This window comes from Humulus lupulus, chromosome 2, assembly GCF_963169125.1.
Source record: "Humulus lupulus chromosome 2, drHumLupu1.1, whole genome shotgun sequence".
Lineage (NCBI taxonomy): Eukaryota > Viridiplantae > Streptophyta > Magnoliopsida > Rosales > Cannabaceae > Humulus > Humulus lupulus.
The window spans coordinates 5,865,543-5,882,885 of NC_084794.1; the positions used below are offsets into that span (position 1 = coordinate 5,865,543).

Here is a 17,343-nt window from a genome sequence, read left to right on the forward strand (position 1 = left end):
TTTTGATCAAGTTAAATGGATAAGGATTATTCCCCATGTAGCTAGAAATAGATATAGTCATCAACGTACAAGTTTGAAATAGTTCATTATTTTCATGCTTTGATTTGTGATTGTCGTTTTTCACAAAGGGAAAAAGCTTGTGGTGATAGAGACCACCCAAGTGTGTATCCATAGGCTCATTCATTATTTGTGTCAATCATTCTCGAGTAATGGAATTGGATTGGGAGGAGGACGTGTATAATTTTTGAACGATAGAATCTCATGTCGTTTACCCTGGTTTTGATTTCAAATTCAGAGGATTTGGTCTTTTGATACGTTCATCCAATTTGTCGTCTTATGAATAAAGGACGTTATGGGTTTTAGATTACAGTTGCAACTTGCAAAGTTAGTTGTAATAAAGCGACATGTCGTCTTAACTTGTGAAATTTATTATCGTTGGTGATGTGTGTGAATGGCGTATGTTTCAACCTTCGACCACTAGAAGGAGTAGACTAAAAACAATCAAAGTTACCTATACATTTGTAAACAACCCTTTCGGTAATGTGAAAAACGACATGCCGTTTTAGCATAAACGACAAAAAAATATCTCTTATATGTTACAGCAACATCATTGTCTACAGAAGTTTGCAAATCAACAAAACTTCACCATTTTGTTTTTAAAGTTCAACAATAATGTATGGTAGGATAAAAAAAGAAGCTAAACGTATAGTAGGCAGGGTAATCACTCTAATGGGAATACGACATGTCGTTTCTACTTTAAAATCGTTAAACTTGATTTATAGTAATATGAAACTGGCAAATCGTGGATCAACTTTTTCTTATAAATAATCAAACAGTAGAAGAAGTGAAGGAAATTATAATAATAATCAAATATATATCTATATAACACTATAGGACAAAATCTGAAGTAATTGAAATAACCAATCCCAAATGAGATAGATATGTTAGCCAATATAGATATGAACACCAATAGCAATGAAAAAGATAACAATGAGTCCAAAAAACACAATAGTATGAACAAACATGGAGAGGCCACTAGTCTGCCTGTTGCAGAAATCGACTGCTCTGCTGTTCCCAGGCACCTGACACAGCAGCCCCGGCATCAGCAACACGAACAGCACCACCGCAATCAGCACAGGCCCCCAATCCGCCATTTATTTCTTTTCTTATTCCCACACTGAATTTGGTTCTCTGCTGTGCTATTTATTGGTTGATGATGATGAGCTTTTCTAGGTAGCTAGAACGAAGCAGTAGCTAACTTAAAAGGGGTGGTGTGGTTGACAATGACAAAAGCAAAACAATGCTCCGCGACGAAGAAAGAGTTTGGATTTCGGCAAAATTAAAGGGCCATGTGATTGTGATTTTTTTAACTCTGCTTGGGTAGCTACGGCATCCGCTTCGGACGGTTTCGTCTCTTTTGTTTAGACTGGACGGCTCCGATATGGGCCTGGGCCGGTTTGACCCCTACAAACGGGGCCAGTCTTCTAATGGACTTGCAAGACTCATATGGAAACTCGATATGGCTGTGCACTAATCCTATTACCCATTTTTGGGTTTCTAGTTTGAGATTTTTACTTAAAATATTAATTTTCGCTAAAAAATTACGTCTATACAATTAAATATATATTTTTTCAATTTTACAATTTTAAGAAAAAATTTACGTTTTTACGATTTTACCTTTTCTCTTTTTTTTGTTATTCTCAAGTTTTTTTTCACATTGTTTTTTAGGTTTTTTTTAGTGTTTTCAAGTTGTTTTTTAGTTGTTTTTTCTAAAAACTTACTTTTGTAATTATGAAACTTTGAAAATCATATTTATGAAAACTTAAGTGTATTTTTTTAAAAAAAAAAAATAAGAATCCTAAAAAAGTAAAAAAATAAATTAAAAAATATGTATTTAAGAAAAAATCTCTACTAGTTTCTTGTTGAAGAATAGAACGTCTCCAAATTAATATTACAAAAATAAATATTTTTCAGTTCAACCTTCCTATTATACCTCTACTTGATTTATGATTTAAATTTTTTTTTTTTAAATAATTAACTTACTTCCAACATTTTATTGATATTTAAATTTTTATTGTTTCACTTGTTTTTTATGAGAAATGTGGTGAATTATGAAGAATGCGAGAAAGGTAATTTGGTCAGATTATATTGGGAATTGGTAGAAACTTTGTGAAATTAGTTATATGGGTCAAAAATGGTTACTTTAATTTTCAACCGGTTATTTGTAAAGTTCTCTCGCTATGGCTCAGTTATCTGAATATCTATGGAGGTACCTTAGGTTTGTCATGACATTTTTAAAAGAGCTTAATTAATTAAAACATTTGTATTTAAAAATGACATTTTATAGTTTTGTGTAATTATATTAATATATGATAATAAAAAGAAAGGTTTGTTTGTGTCATTTTTATAGTTTTAGAAAGAAAAAAATTACTCTGAAAATATAATTTTTTGAGTTTTTTTATGTTAAAAATAGGATTTTATACAAATTATACTAATATATCTTTATGGTTTTATACATTTTTGGATATTGTATTTTGTCTCATTACCTGTTTGGATCCTGTGTTTTATAAAATTGTTCAAACAGATCTCTAAACCCAATTTTGATGAAGAAAAAATTGAATATAATAGCACAATTGTTAGACAAAATTATTATATTTTTGTTTTAAATTATTATTTTGGTGAATTATTTGTAATTTTAGTTCAGAAAATTTTAACCAAAATCGAGTTTAGGGTTCTATTTGAACCATTTTACAAAATACATGGTCCAAAAAATCATTTATCAAGACACATAGTCAAAATATGTAATTAGACAAAACACATGTCCAAAAAAAATTTAACCCTATATTTATTTATCAATTATATACCAATAATTATACATTGAAATATTTAATTCTTCGCACTTTTTTTTCTTGTATGAATTTATGTTTAAGTATGCACCTATGATGTAGGTGTAGTAATTCCTAATATAAAGGTCAAAAAATCTTTCGTAAAAAAATGTTTTTTTAATAAAAAGTTACTGATTATTTACTCTATTGGAAACTCCAACCACTTCTAGAAAAGTAAAAGACACTAATTTGTCATAATACTAAATGTTGTTAAACCTTTTTTAATTCCTAGCTATAATACTAATTTATTTAGTTTATCTTCCACACATTGTCCCATACATCCCCATCTTCCGTCAAGCTATATAACAAATCATCTTCCTTTCTGGAAAGGTTACTTAGTGGGGTTCTTCACAATCACATTAAGTATTTGAGAAATTAATCACATTTTTTGTGCAATGATGATATCACTACTAGACTACTATAGTAAAATAAATAGAACAAGTTACACACTTTATATATTAAAATCATTATCATGTCTTTCATTTATATAATATATATATATATAGGGTATTTCTATAGTGCAGCTCACAAAAAGAGGTTCATCGGTGCACAATTTTTTGTTTGCACCCTGTAAACAGTTTTTGGCACCAAATTTTTTTATGACCATATATATTGTAGTTATTTAGAACATCATGCAAATTTTTAGAAAATTTGGAATAATTTACAGTACCGAAAATAAAGTTCAAACATGTTGTTGCACGCGTGACTTATTTTTTTTATGCACGTTGAAAACAATATGTTTGAACATTGTTTTCAGTGTTCTAAATTATTCGGAATTTTCTGAAAATTTGCAGAATATTCTAAATAACTATAATATACACGATCATAAAAAAAAATCGTGTCAAAAACTATTCACGAGACACAAACAATTTTTGTGAGTTGCACCAAATAAATTCCCTATATATATACATATATAAATCGCCTCATGAACATTATGTATATTGCAGCACACAACACAACTATATAGCTGTCTCATATGAGCAATTGCTTCAAACTCTCACAACGTATATATGCGCTTCTTCATTATTAATATGTTTATTGTTGTAAATCATTATTCTCTGCGTTATTATATCTTAGAAACTTAACATTCCAAACCCATTGTCTCACATTAATTCGAGTCCAAGTCATGTCATATACTCCATATATGGCATATACTAATTCTCTCTATATTCATATTTTAGCTTTGTATGTATACAACCCCACATTTCTTTTTGAAATGTTTATAACATAAAAAAAGGAAACCAAGCAATGGAAGCAAAACACACGTACGTATATACAACCATACATAATTAACTTTACACTTCATTTTGCATTAGATTTTTTTAACTAATGAAAAAAGGAAAGTTTTCAAAAGTTTCCCACACCTTCTTCAATTTCTAAAGCTAGCAAAAAGAGAGACCGATTGTGAACAATAATCAGAAGCTAACAAGTAATCAAGAACAAAAAAAAAAGAAAAAAGAAAAGAAAAAGGGTTTTGTTTCCAATTCCCAAAAAGTGAGTCCACCATGCTTAACATACCTTTCTTCATCACTTTGAAACACTTTGTCTTCTTTCTCATCATCAAGTTTAGCATCACATTCACAATCTCTCCTTCTTCACTAAGAAATAAAATTGACCCTAACCGTCCTACTTATATAAAAACATCGATACCATATACCTCTCAACATCATTATAACTATTATATATCATCAAAAGAGAGCCAAACTGAGAGAAATAAAAGAGATAGAAAACCTAATTATGGGAGCTGATTGGGGACCTGTGGTGGTGTCAGTGGTGTTGTTCATCTTGCTTTCACCGGGGCTACTATTCCAATTACCAGCAAGAACAAGGGTCATGGAGTTTGGGAACATGAACACAAGTGGGATTGCTATTCTAGTTCATGCTGTCATATACTTCTGCATACTCACCATCTTGGTCATTGCAATCGGTATTCACATACATGTTAACTAATTTTATATCATCACCATCATCATCATCATCATCTTCAAATCTCTATATATATATATGTACATCTTATTATACTCTCCCTTGAGATTTTTCCTCTCATTTTCTTGTAATATCAACTTTTTCATTTCTTTCTTCAACTTTCATCAAATGTTTTGTGTTTCAATTGTTGTAGTGTTGATTCTTTTAGTTCCAAACTGTTGAGAGTTAGCTATAGTCAGAAACATTAATTGGCGATACTAACATGAAATAAGTTTGTTCTAATTGAATTTCCATTATTATTATTCGATCAAGCCAAAATCTTACAAGTTGCAACAATATTATATATATATATATATATATGATAGTTTTGTTGTAGTACATCATAAGCACTTGAATGAAGAGTGTATATTAATTAGCATAATTTATTGCAAAAATTAGTACATACAATTCATACAATTCCGAAATCCGAAGTCTCAACACGTGAGCCACCGACAAAACACACAGTCTACGAAACTTTTTCTTATAATTTAGAAAAAAATTCAAAGCCTTGCCTCAATTATTTAAGCACATAATATTAGCACTATCCCAAGCAATACTCTATGAGCCATGAGGCCTAGCAATTGGTACTGTATTCTCTTTATGAGAGTACCACTTCTTGTTAGAGTGTTATTATTTTTCACTTTAAGTTGCGGTATTTGACCTATGGACGAATACACAAACATACGTTTCATGCTTGTTTGAGTAATAGCAATGAGATTCCCTAATATCAGGCTAAGAATAGCTAGAATTTCCAAAGAAAGATGTCATTTGTTTGATGAGAAATAAAAAGGAATATCAAAAATTTGAGTGGCTGAAGCTGAAGCAGCTATTTTTGAAGTAACAGAAAGAAAAGCAACAATTATGACATTTTATGATTGTTTAGCAATACATTATAATATTTATTGAATTTAAATAAATGAGACTCAATATTAAACTACACCATTAATCATAATCAATCATAATCATTTGTATTGGGCTATTGTTTACCAAAAGAATGCCAAATCTTGTATGCAATTATGCCAAAAAAAAACCATTATTGGCCTATTGTTTACCAAAAGAATGCCAAACCTTGTATGCAATTATGCCAGAAAAACCATAATAAGCATTCGATTCACTTTATCTAGAGTAGTCGAAAGTAACGCACAAATACTTGTCATGTGGGTCAGAGTGCACATGACACAACTAATGGCCATGACTATGATATATATGTCCACATTATAGGCCATCAAGTATCTTGACTTTTTTTGAAAAAAAAAAGGTAAAGAAAGAAAGAAAAACCCTACTTCTTGACCTGACTTTTACCCTAATTTCACCGTTGTTTAAACTAAAAAAAAAACAAGCGTTTTCATCTCTACTTTAAGCAGCCTTATCAAACGAAGAAAAAAGAGAAAAACTATGAGTATGAAATGAATGAACGCAAATCAAGAAAGAGTAAAGCTTTTATCTATATGGGATTTGATTAAAATATCACATAACATACTGACCCAAAAACAAAAAAGAAAAGAAAGAACTCGTTACAACTTGCAACATAGAGAGATTTGAGAACAGATAACACAGACAAACCCAGAAGAGGATGAGACTTAGATTGAGATCAATTAACCAGTGTAGATGTGTACGTGGACGGCCAAGATGAGAATGGCATAGACGGCAAAGAAGATGAGCGTGTGAACAGCTATGGCTTTGCCGTTGGTCTTCATGCTGCCGAACTCCATGGGTCGACTGTGGCCCGGCAACTGGAATAGCAGCCCCGGTTGAAGCAGCACGAACAGAACGACTCCGATCAGTACTGGACCCCAGTCCGCCATTTTCTTCTGTATATAGTTGCAGTTGAGATAAGAAGACGAAGAAGAAGAAAAAGAGAGAGAGAGAGGTGTTTAGATGAGGCGTGAGAGAGAGAGAGTTGGATATGGAGATGGGACCGAACCGAAGTGGTGGAGCTTTTGCTTATTATTAATTACAGTGTTACCTAAGACATGTGTGAGACTCTCACACTGACACACTACTTAATTATACTTGGGAATCTCAAAAAATTGTTACAGTTTTTTTTTTTAAAAAAAAATTAAGTAAATTAAATGTTTGTGAATTTCATTCAATCAAAAATTGTTGACTGTGTTGATTTAATGGATTTTAAATTAAAATAATTAACAGTATAGTTTAATTATATTTTATTGAATAGAAGAGCTTTGCTTTGAGCTAATTCATTATGAGTTAAAGTTTAGTGATTCTTAACATAAATTACATGTCAATATTGAGATTTTATAAATTAATTCTACCACCAAATACAATGTCCACTCAGCAAGGAAGATTTCTCGTGATAATTCGATGATATTTTGTTTAAATAAGAACATGTGCATTCAAAATTTATACCCAAATATTAGATATTTTTATTTAAAATAAAAAGTCACTATTTTAATAAATATGATTGACGATTAACTAGCACGTCACTATATAAAATTTAAGCGTATATTATCGTTACTTATTTTTTTTAACTCTGAACTCTAAACATATAGAAATGTTATTTCTATATATAAATTGTACATAAATCTAAAATTAATCAAATGGGATAAAATATTCATAGATTTGCATACATTCACGATAAATAAATAATTGATAACGACTCGAATAGCTTGATCAACTTGAAGCTTTTATGAAATTAAATATTTCAAGGTAAAATAAAAATGTATAATGTCAATTTCAAATGATGAACTTGCAAGTTTCAATCATCCAATTAATGATTATTAATTTTGAGTAGTGTTAGGGTGTTTGTGTAAGAAATACAAAATAGTTATATAAAAGAGTTGATAAGAACAGCATTGACTGATATGTATCACCTTGTTTGTATTATTGAGACTTGATATTTAGTATGATTGATTAAAATATGTCTAATTAACCTATCACTTCTATTAGCTAATTTATAGAATTTCCTGACAAATTTACAAAAAAAATAATATCATTGTCCCATCAACTTGCATCAATGATTCGTAACTTTATTTGAAGTAGATATTTTATCTGCTTTCAGGATTAGCTTAAAAAAATTATCATATTTTAATTTTCTATAAATGTAAAACACTATACCGTTAAACAACCGAACCATGTTAAAAATACATGTTTTAGTGTTAGTATTATTAGTACCATATATTAAATAACTCGATTATTCCAACTTAATCACCCGAGTTAATACATCACCATCAACAACACTAGCAAACCCTAGCACGTAGCTAGGTTAAGAGGTTGTCAAAAGATAATGAAGAGGTTCTTTTTTCCCAACTTACCAAAGTCAAGCAAGTGTTATAATCTCAACTCAATCTCTATCTCTAATTCTTGCCATTAGAAGCAAAATGAATCATCTTCGAAATTGAGGGCAAAGATGGTATTTCACATATTTGGCATCTTCATATCTTGTACACCGAAAGCTTCGTCGTCACTATTCCCATAATAAACGAATAAAAGAACAAAACGACATCAAAAGCAACCCACTTTTTCTTCCCTCTAAAGACGCATATTATGGGACCCTTTTTTGACTCACATCACTTAGCCATATTTTATATATTAGACTTAAATGTTCCCACGAGAATAGTCAATTTATACACTTAATCATGATGAAATCGAGGGCGATCGATAATAGAATTTAACTGCCAAAGCATAAATGCCACTTTTGCAATATCAAAAAGAAAAAAATAATGTTGGTCATGAAAACAATAGAAAATGAACCCTAGTCTTATCCCCAAACCATACAAACCAACACTAAGGAATGGTTTATAAAATAAAAAGGGCTAAAGTGGAAGTTTGGTCATTCTTCACATCATGGTGTGTAGTAGCTTATTCGCTTTATAGGATTCGTATTCCCTCTTTTAAGGAGTTGAGAAGACCTCGTTCTAAGACACTTTTTCTTGTAACATGTTATAATAACTTTACTTTGGCTCTTTTCATCTTCCTCGATCAACTTCCAAAGCAATCAACTTTGAGAAGATTATTTAGAATGAGAGATTGGGCTGCTCCACTCATCGCCGCCGCGCTCTTTGCATTTCTGACGCCGGGATCGCTCTTTCAGATGCCGGGGAAAGAGTACCCTTTCCAATTTATGAACATGAAGACTAGTGTGGCCTCCATGTTTGTTCATACCGTTATATATGGTTTGTTCCTTATTTTGTTTCTTGTTGTTCTTGACCTACACCTCTATGCATAACAATATCTAATAAGAGTTGTGAATCATCAAAGTTTTTATTTTTATTTTATTTTTAGCTTTGATTAGTTCTTTGTGTTGTTATATGATCTTACTGTTTTTGATAATATTCAACTACTTTAATTATTACTAAGAGTGATTCCTTTGAGGATATAATATTGTAGTTTACTAGTTAATTAGTGTAACTTTTGTTGCATAACAATGACTTTTAACTTGTGGATATTACATTCTATATATATTGAATTTCTAGTTGAAAAAAAAAAACACAAAATTATCTGTCTTCTTTTTTGTTTTAACTTGATTCATAATTTCATTCTTTCTGTATTAGTTCAAGTAAAGTTTCTATTTTCAATTCATTAATATTTAAATTTGGTTTGTTTCACTTGTATTTTATGAATGTGAGAAGGGTAGTTTGGTAAATTTATATTAAAAATTTAATAAAATTTGTAATATGGGTAAATATGATCAATTGAAATATAAATTTGGTATTTATTTAGTTTTTCCGATTTGACATTCACCAAAGTAATTACATATTACATACCCATGATTAATCACTCCTTTACACTTGTTTATCCCACAAAAATTGCTAATTATTACTTATTATTAGTTAGCACATACTTAACATAAGGAAAACAAATGAGGTTTATGATATTGAACTTAGAAAAAAAATCTTGAGTTTTAATCAAATCTCTTAGATTTATTTGTAGAACATAATAAGTGACTATTAGTAGTAGAAATTGAAAAATTATAATAAATATGTATTTACTTAATAAAAATTTAATAATTGTTTACTAAAATTATATATAATTGAAAAAAAAAATAGGTAACCATTTGGTACCCTGTGTTTATGTAAAGTATCATTTTGGTACCATGTGTTTACAATAATGCTCATTTAGTACCCTGTATTTTGAAATCGTACATATTTAGTACCATGTATTTTAAAATCGTATATATTTGGTGCCTTAAACTTAAATATAATTAATAAAATCTATCAATTTAATCAAATTACTCTCAATTATATAAATTCCAAAATCAAATTTAATTACTTAATTACATATATTTGATGATACTTTGATTATATTGATAAAATTGTATTTATCAAATTTGAGTCTAAGGTACCAAATATAAATGATTTTAAAATACATAATATCATATAAGCATTATTGATAAAATAGGATACCAAAATAATATTTTACAAAAACACAAAATATGACGCGAGTAAATTCCTTAAAAAAAAATCGAGCATAATGCTATTTGGTTATCGAATAGATTTTTATCCATCGATTTTAATGTGGTATTTGATTTGACTAATATTATAATATAGACATAGTAGCTAGTAGCTAGGGTTACTACACGATGATTAGGGAATAAAACCTTATGTAACTTTTACTCAAATAAAATATTTAATTGGCTAAAATCCCACTTCTATCAAACATGAGCATGGTAGTTAATTGTCTTATTATATAAAAAAAAAATTAATTATGCAAAAAATTGTCAAATTTTAAAATAAGTTATTATTGAAATGATGTGATGGGATTTGGTTATGATTTTATAAATTAAAAAAAATACTAAATATATGATTTTAATCTGTAATTAGTTTATTTTTTTTAACTAAAACTTTAATAATTAGTTTTTATAAGTACTAGTTTCTCAACAAAAAAAACTAATAACACCCACAACGGTTGTTGCATAATAACAAAAGAAATAAGAATACACCTATATTTTTTTAAAATTTCTCAAAAAAAACTCTGTAAAAATAATTTATGTAAAAAAATAATATATATCACAAATGGGTCAGATCTTCTACTATAAAAATAAGTAATGAAATTTGTTTGATATTAAAGATTCAAGAACTAAAATAACCCCCAAACATGAGCTTCACTTCCTCTGCAAAATAATATTTTATCATTGCTTTTAGAGGCTACTAAAGTCTAAAAAAAGCTCTCGAGCAAGATCGTTAAACCAAACCAATCATATATGTAATTGACTAACTCTATCTAAATAATCACAAATGGGTCAGATCTTCTATTAATGAAAAAATTTAGAAAGAAAAAATGGTAGAAAAATCAGAGCATGATAATACAATATATTTGTGTATACATGGATCTTAAATAATGAATCAAGAACCAAGGTACATGTGAACACCAATAGCTAACAAGAAGATACAAATGAGAGTAAAATAGATAACAGAATGAACCAGAATGGAAACTCCACTGGTTTGAAAGTTGCCAAACTCTACAAATTTGCTTCTTCCTGGGATCTGAATCAACAGCCCTGGTGTTAGCAGTATGAACAGCACCACTGCTACAAAAACTGGCCCCCAATCAGACATTTTCTTCTTCTTCTTCTTCTTCTTCTTCTTCTTCTTCTTCACCTTATCTCTCTCTCTTTCTTTCTTGGACTATTTTTAGTGTGGGGGACATGATTATAAAGTTGAGGGCTTACTTTAGTTTGGAGGAAGAGACAAAGTTTGATGACTAGGAAAAAAAGAAAAAAAAGTTAAGAGGAGCAGGGTTATGGAATCAAGCTATTCTTATTCACATTTTTACACCTCATTTTTCCACTTTTGATTGGAAGCTTCGTGTGTAATTTTCAAATCCCGTACCTACCAACACATATGACCGTTACACACATTCCTCACTTTGGTTTATAGTATACTAATAACATATTATAATAACAATACAATCGCCAAAATCACCGATTATGGTGGTATGATGGCAAGGAAAGAACTTATTATAATTCTTATATTAACTAAGTAGAAATCGATTCTTACTAACTATTGTATTATCTTTCTAAATTGTTATTTATTAGATTGGTTCTTGGTACTAGCATATTCGTACATTGTTCATAAAAAAATATGAGTTAAGTCCTTTTATTATCCTACTTGTGGTACCCTAATTTTCTAAAATAGAGCAATAAGGATAATGTTGGTACTTATTATATAGAGTTTTGTCAAATTATCAGATAAAACTATAAATTGGGTGTTTGGTATAAGGTAAAGTAAATGTGGAAATGAGAATTTAAATATCTTCTTATGTTTGGTTCAAATTTTAAAGAGTAAAGTGAACTATTTTGCACACAAGAGTTTAATATTACCTCCATCCTAAGTCCCTCTATACTTTCCAAAACAACTTAATTACTCAAAACAAACACTGGTAATCTTCAATTGGGTTGTTTGGAAATTAAAAGATGAGCATGTTCTAATCTTTGAACTTTTAACAAATGCCACTTGGATTCCTAAGCCTGTTATCAGATTAATTTCATAAATGTCACTTAACTTTTTTAAACAATGAATCTTACCACATCTGGTGATTAACTAGTAAGCTATAAAGTGTTAGAAGTATACATTAAAAAGTGACTGTATAATTAATACAAATATCTTCAGGCCCAATAAGATTAGCAATGTTATTTTATTCAATGTTAAGTTTAAAAGTAGGGTAAACCATTAATGAAAGTAGTGATTCATAGTGGCTTTTGTGAATCTTTGTGATAATACATTAAGCTTGATGGTGATTTAATTAAAGGTTTAAAATTAATTAAGCTCCACTTTATTTAAATGAACCATTAATCTCTCTACAAGCATGGACACAAATGTAAATCACAATTAATGCGGACCAAACCTGACAAGTTCCCATCTTTGACTTTTCACATGCAATAATAGGTGTTGGTCCATAGCCCGACTGGGCCCATCCATCTCTAATATCGGGCTAGCTCAACATTGTACGAGGTTGGGCCTAGTGCAGCCCACAAAAAGTGATAGGTCGCCTACCCTAGCCCACCTATCTTTTTTCATTTTCAAAAGAATATTATAATGGGTCACCCTAATAATATCACCAATCAGTGTTCTTTGGACACAATATAATATCTAATATCCCATAAAAATGTTCTTTCATGATATAAATTAGAGTAATTTGATCTTTTGTTTGGTTTGGAATCATTAAATTTGAAACTTCTAAATCTGGGTTGAATTGGATGTGAACTTGAACTTGATAAGTACGTTTGAAAATTATGGGTTTGAAAAACTCAACAACACGGTTAAATATTAATTGAGGGGTTTTGATTGGTTTTTATCTTTAACCAATTTTTTTAATTAGATTAAGGTTTAAGATTTATTTTATTAAAATGTATTTTTTTATTGATTTACTATAATCTTAATTTTTAAATATGTATTTTATTTTAATATTTAATGATTTTTTTAAGTAATTAAAAATGGATGGATAACGTGTTGCCACGTAGGCACTTATTTGACATTTAATAATAAATTTAACATTAGATACTTAGGTTATCAAGAAATGTTGACGAAATGTATTTATGCCGTAAAAAAAATTTAGGTGTTTAAACTGTTAATTTTGAAAAACTTAAGTATTTTTGCCGCTAGTTTAGAAATTATTAATTTTTTCTAAATATTTTTTAATTAATTTTTAAATATTTAGTAAATTAAAATTAAATGAGTAAAAACAAATTACCTAATAACTTAAGTTTAACCGTTTAAATTACATAGTGACTTTTATTGCAAACTATTTATTTATTTTTTAAGTAACTTAATAGAGGATAACTAATTGCCATACCGAAATAGAATAAAAGTGATTTTTGCCACAAAAATAATATACTTTATGACTTAAGTGTAACTTTTTACACGGTAATTTTCGCTACAAATTTTCTATTAATATAAATTTATGTAATTTATTTAGAATAATTGATCTTCTCTCAAAATTGTAGAATATAACATATAAGAAAACTTTAATTAGGAACATTACTTTTGCTTTTATTGGTAGGGACAACTTTATTTTTAACACGAAGAAAAATTATAATTCAATTGTATATATTGTAGTTATAGTAGAAATTTTTTTTAATTTTTAAGAAAATTTAAATAATTTATAATGTCAAAAACATAATTCAAATAATCAGTTGCACATGTGTTTGTTTTTTTAATACGTGCGTAGCTGACTATTTTGATTTATGTTTTCAGCATCATAAATTATTCAAAATTTATCAAAAACTAAGAAAATAAATGTTATAACTACAATGTAACCACATCACATACAAAATTTAAATTATAATTTCTCACCATAGGGAAACAAATTTCTCCTAAAAATCTTCCAATATATACATATAATTTTATCTCTATGGATATGTGGATGGATAGAATTTGAGACATTAATGCATGTTGTAACCTAAGCTAGACTGAAAAACGTGTCATTAAAGATAAGAGGAGTGGATGGTATGAATGAGAGGGGACAGTGCAAGCCAAGAAAATATATGTATATATGGCGATTTGATAGAACTAAGGGACGTTTATTTCATCATGAGTTTCCGAAATCATATCTCAAATTCTCAATCAACACACTCAAGCCCAAAACATCATGTCACGTTCATATTCACGCTAATCCTCTTTGCCACCACATTAATACAAAGAAGTTTAGTTGGGATCATTTAAAAATATTGCTATATACACTCCAACAAATATAGGCTTTCTCTGCGGTTTTTTTTAAACAATAAATAAAAAGCGCAGTGAAAAAGTTTGAAAGAGTCAAAAAAAAGTATATTTAATGTCCGCGCCCTATTTTATTGCGGTTTTTTAAAAAAACGCAGTGAAAGGTTTGAATGGGACACTTTTCTCCGCGGTTTGGGGGCTAAAACCGCAGAGAAAAGTGTGGCACCTTTCTCCGCGGTTTTATACCCAAAACTGCAGTGAAAAGTCCACTTTTCTCTGCGGTTTTGGGTATAAAACCGCAGAGAAAGGTGGTCTCCACCCACTAAAGCCCAAAAACCTATTTTTCCCACTCATATTTCTCATCTTCTTCTTTGATGAACACGGTCGAAGCTCTCTCCCACCACGCCGTCCCTACCCACGGTAAGCCCCACATTGTCTATTTTTTTTTGTTTTTTTTCCATTTTCTTGCATATTAAAGCTTGAAATCATGTATATAAAGTTAATCTTGAGTTATTTTGAAGTTTTAGGGTAAAAATAAAGAAATATTGTGTGGGTTTAATGGTAGTTTCTTTGTATGTTCATATGGTTATTTTTTGTAATATTTTTTAAATTTTATATAGGATTGGAGGACATTTTCATTGTTTAAAACGTGTATTGATCATTGATGAAGATGATGGATCATCAATTTATGAGTCTCCGCCACCACCGAGCTATGAAGTTTATTTGTGTTCTGATAATATTGACAATGTGGTGGCTAAGGGTGTACTCATTGTACCAAACATAGGTAGCCAAATTACCGTCCATGGAAATGTACTTGATGATTCAGTTGCGAGGGTTTGGCTTATAGATGTCTTCCAAGAAGAAGCTGAGATCCCTATTCCCTTTGGTAACGTACGATATGTTGGGGACGCACGAGACACATTCCTGCCTTGGCCTAAAAATTTAATTGTTGCTTGTTAGGTATAAAATTATTTGCTTAGATATTTAAATTTTATTTTTAAATGGGTACACTATACTGATATGTTTAATGCTATTATGTAGGGTCCATCTTCATCTAATCACAAATCCCTATCACCAAGCCCACATTTATCATCAGTTGGATCTCACGTAGTCATCCCCGCTGAAATAACTCAACCAGAACCTTCAAATTGGTTAACAGATAACCAATGGGACAAAATTGATCTGAGTCTAAAATTTATAGTGAAGGAGTATTATTCCAATAAAGGAATAGATGGGGTTGTACAAGTTCCCGTTGACCCGGAGTTTATAGGAGAACGTGAGGCTATCTTCATCACTTCGGAAGACGTTTATCAAGCAGCCTCCATGGATAATATTGGATCCTCAACTATGCTGTTTGGTATGAGGTATGTATCAATCTGTTATGTCATTACAAACTATTAGAGGAGTTTGAATATATTAGATATTCATTCGTAGTGAAGTAAGTTCTGAGATGAAATTGTGTGCTGCGGAGATAACAGAAGGTTGAGAACATGTGTGTCTTAGTGAAGTAGGTTCTGCGAATTTTGTGTGCTGCGGTGGCTTATGGTTGAGAACATGCATGTTGTTTGTTGTATGCTTTGTCTGAATTGAATTTATAGGTTCTAATAATTTTGGATATGCTATAGAAACAGAGGAAACTCTGCCCAATTTTTTTTTTACGATATTAATTTATTAATTGAAAATGTAATATGAATGATTGATTCTCTACATATGCATTTGGGAAAGCATGCACCCAAATTCACGACAATTATATAAATTTTTTGACACCGAACATCTTTCTATTGGCAATGATGAAAGTAAAAACTATACGGTGGATCTTATAGCCAAATGGATGATGACTATGGATAGACGAGGCCAAATATATTTCATTCCTTGGATTGTTGAGTAAGAACGAACTACTTAAACATTATCACTACTATGGTTGAATTTTAATTTTATAATAATCATATTTTATTATTATTTTAGTCGACATTGGATGTTGGTGCTCGTGATGATGCGGGGGATGACCATAATTTTGGACCCTTTCAAAAATCATAAATCTCCACCAATAATTACGGAGGTTATGGAAAAGTAAGTTCTTCAATTGTAATGTATGCATTATTAATTTTTAAAAGTTGAGAGCATAATATGTATTTAATTAATTTTAATTTTTGTAGAGCATACGCACAATGTTTGGAAAATGAATACATCGGCACATTTACAAAATTGGTGAGAGGTTCTTGTCCAAAACAACCTGAAAGTCATGAATGTGGTTATTATGTACTAAGATACATTTATGATCTTGTAAATGCACCGAATCGAGCAGAAGTTATCAAGAAGAAAGTATGTTATATTTTAAACTCTTTTTTGCTTAAGAAAAACTAGATATAGTATTTAATTATCTAATCTATATTAACTTTTCAATTTTGCAGTGGTTTGACAAAAAGCAATTCAATGTCAAAGAGGATCTACTACCACTACAAAGTGATTGGTTATCTAGATTAATGCCATTTGTTTATGAAATCTAAATTTTTTGTATGTATATAAGATTAAAGTGCTAACTTATATTGGTTAGAATGATTAAAGTCTTTGATTCATTACTAACCAATTATTTTGTATTAGATATGAAATGTATATATAACAATTTAACAAATTAGCTATACTATTGAAAATAATTATTTATAATTAAAATTGAAAATTAATTATTTTTAGAAATAAAAATGCTGGGTTATCAACCGAAATTGAATTTTTTTTTTTCAAATTAAGCTATTTTCTCTGCGGTTGTAGTAAGCCAACCGCAGAGAAAAGAGAGCTTTCTCTGCGGTTGTAATAAACAAACCGCAGAGAAAGCTCTCTTTTCTCTGCGGTTTGCTTATTACAACCGCAGAGAAAGCTTT

At 29.8% G+C, this 17,343-nt stretch overlaps 5 protein-coding genes across 5 annotated transcripts; 3 read left to right on the forward strand and 2 right to left on the reverse strand.

Moving 5' to 3' along the window:
* Positions 1-800: 800 nt before the first annotated feature.
* LOC133817050 (uncharacterized) lies at positions 801-1,559 on the reverse strand. Its single transcript, XM_062249435.1, has one exon. It carries the CDS (start codon positions 1,152-1,154, stop codon positions 945-947), a length of 210 nt encoding a protein of 69 aa, XP_062105419.1. The 5' UTR covers positions 1,155-1,559; the 3' UTR covers positions 801-944.
* A 2,855-nt stretch (positions 1,560-4,414) lies between these two features.
* LOC133817052 (uncharacterized) lies at positions 4,415-5,139 on the forward strand. The gene has a single exon (XM_062249438.1). The coding sequence runs from the start codon at positions 4,623-4,625 to the stop codon at positions 4,833-4,835; it is 213 nt and encodes a 70-aa protein (XP_062105422.1). The 5' UTR covers positions 4,415-4,622; the 3' UTR covers positions 4,836-5,139.
* A 1,137-nt stretch (positions 5,140-6,276) lies between these two features.
* On the reverse strand, positions 6,277-11,512 carry LOC133817053 (uncharacterized). The gene is made up of 2 exons (XM_062249439.1): positions 11,169-11,512; positions 6,277-6,677 (listed from the first exon to the last, which is right to left on the reverse strand). Exons 1-2 carry the CDS (start codon positions 11,363-11,365, stop codon positions 6,446-6,448), a joined length of 429 nt encoding a protein of 142 aa, XP_062105423.1. The 5' UTR covers positions 11,366-11,512; the 3' UTR covers positions 6,277-6,445.
* Positions 8,540-9,162, forward strand: LOC133817051 (uncharacterized). Its single transcript, XM_062249437.1, has one exon. The coding sequence runs from the start codon at positions 8,602-8,604 to the stop codon at positions 9,034-9,036; it is 435 nt and encodes a 144-aa protein (XP_062105421.1). The 5' UTR covers positions 8,540-8,601; the 3' UTR covers positions 9,037-9,162.
* Positions 11,513-15,511: 3,999 nt separating the features above from the next.
* LOC133815795 (uncharacterized) lies at positions 15,512-17,082 on the forward strand. Its single transcript, XM_062248592.1, has 5 exons — positions 15,512-15,831; positions 16,265-16,351; positions 16,433-16,537; positions 16,624-16,789; positions 16,879-17,082. Exons 1-5 carry the CDS (start codon positions 15,791-15,793, stop codon positions 16,972-16,974), a joined length of 495 nt encoding a protein of 164 aa, XP_062104576.1. The 5' UTR covers positions 15,512-15,790; the 3' UTR covers positions 16,975-17,082.
* The last annotated feature ends 261 nt before the right edge of the window (positions 17,083-17,343 follow it).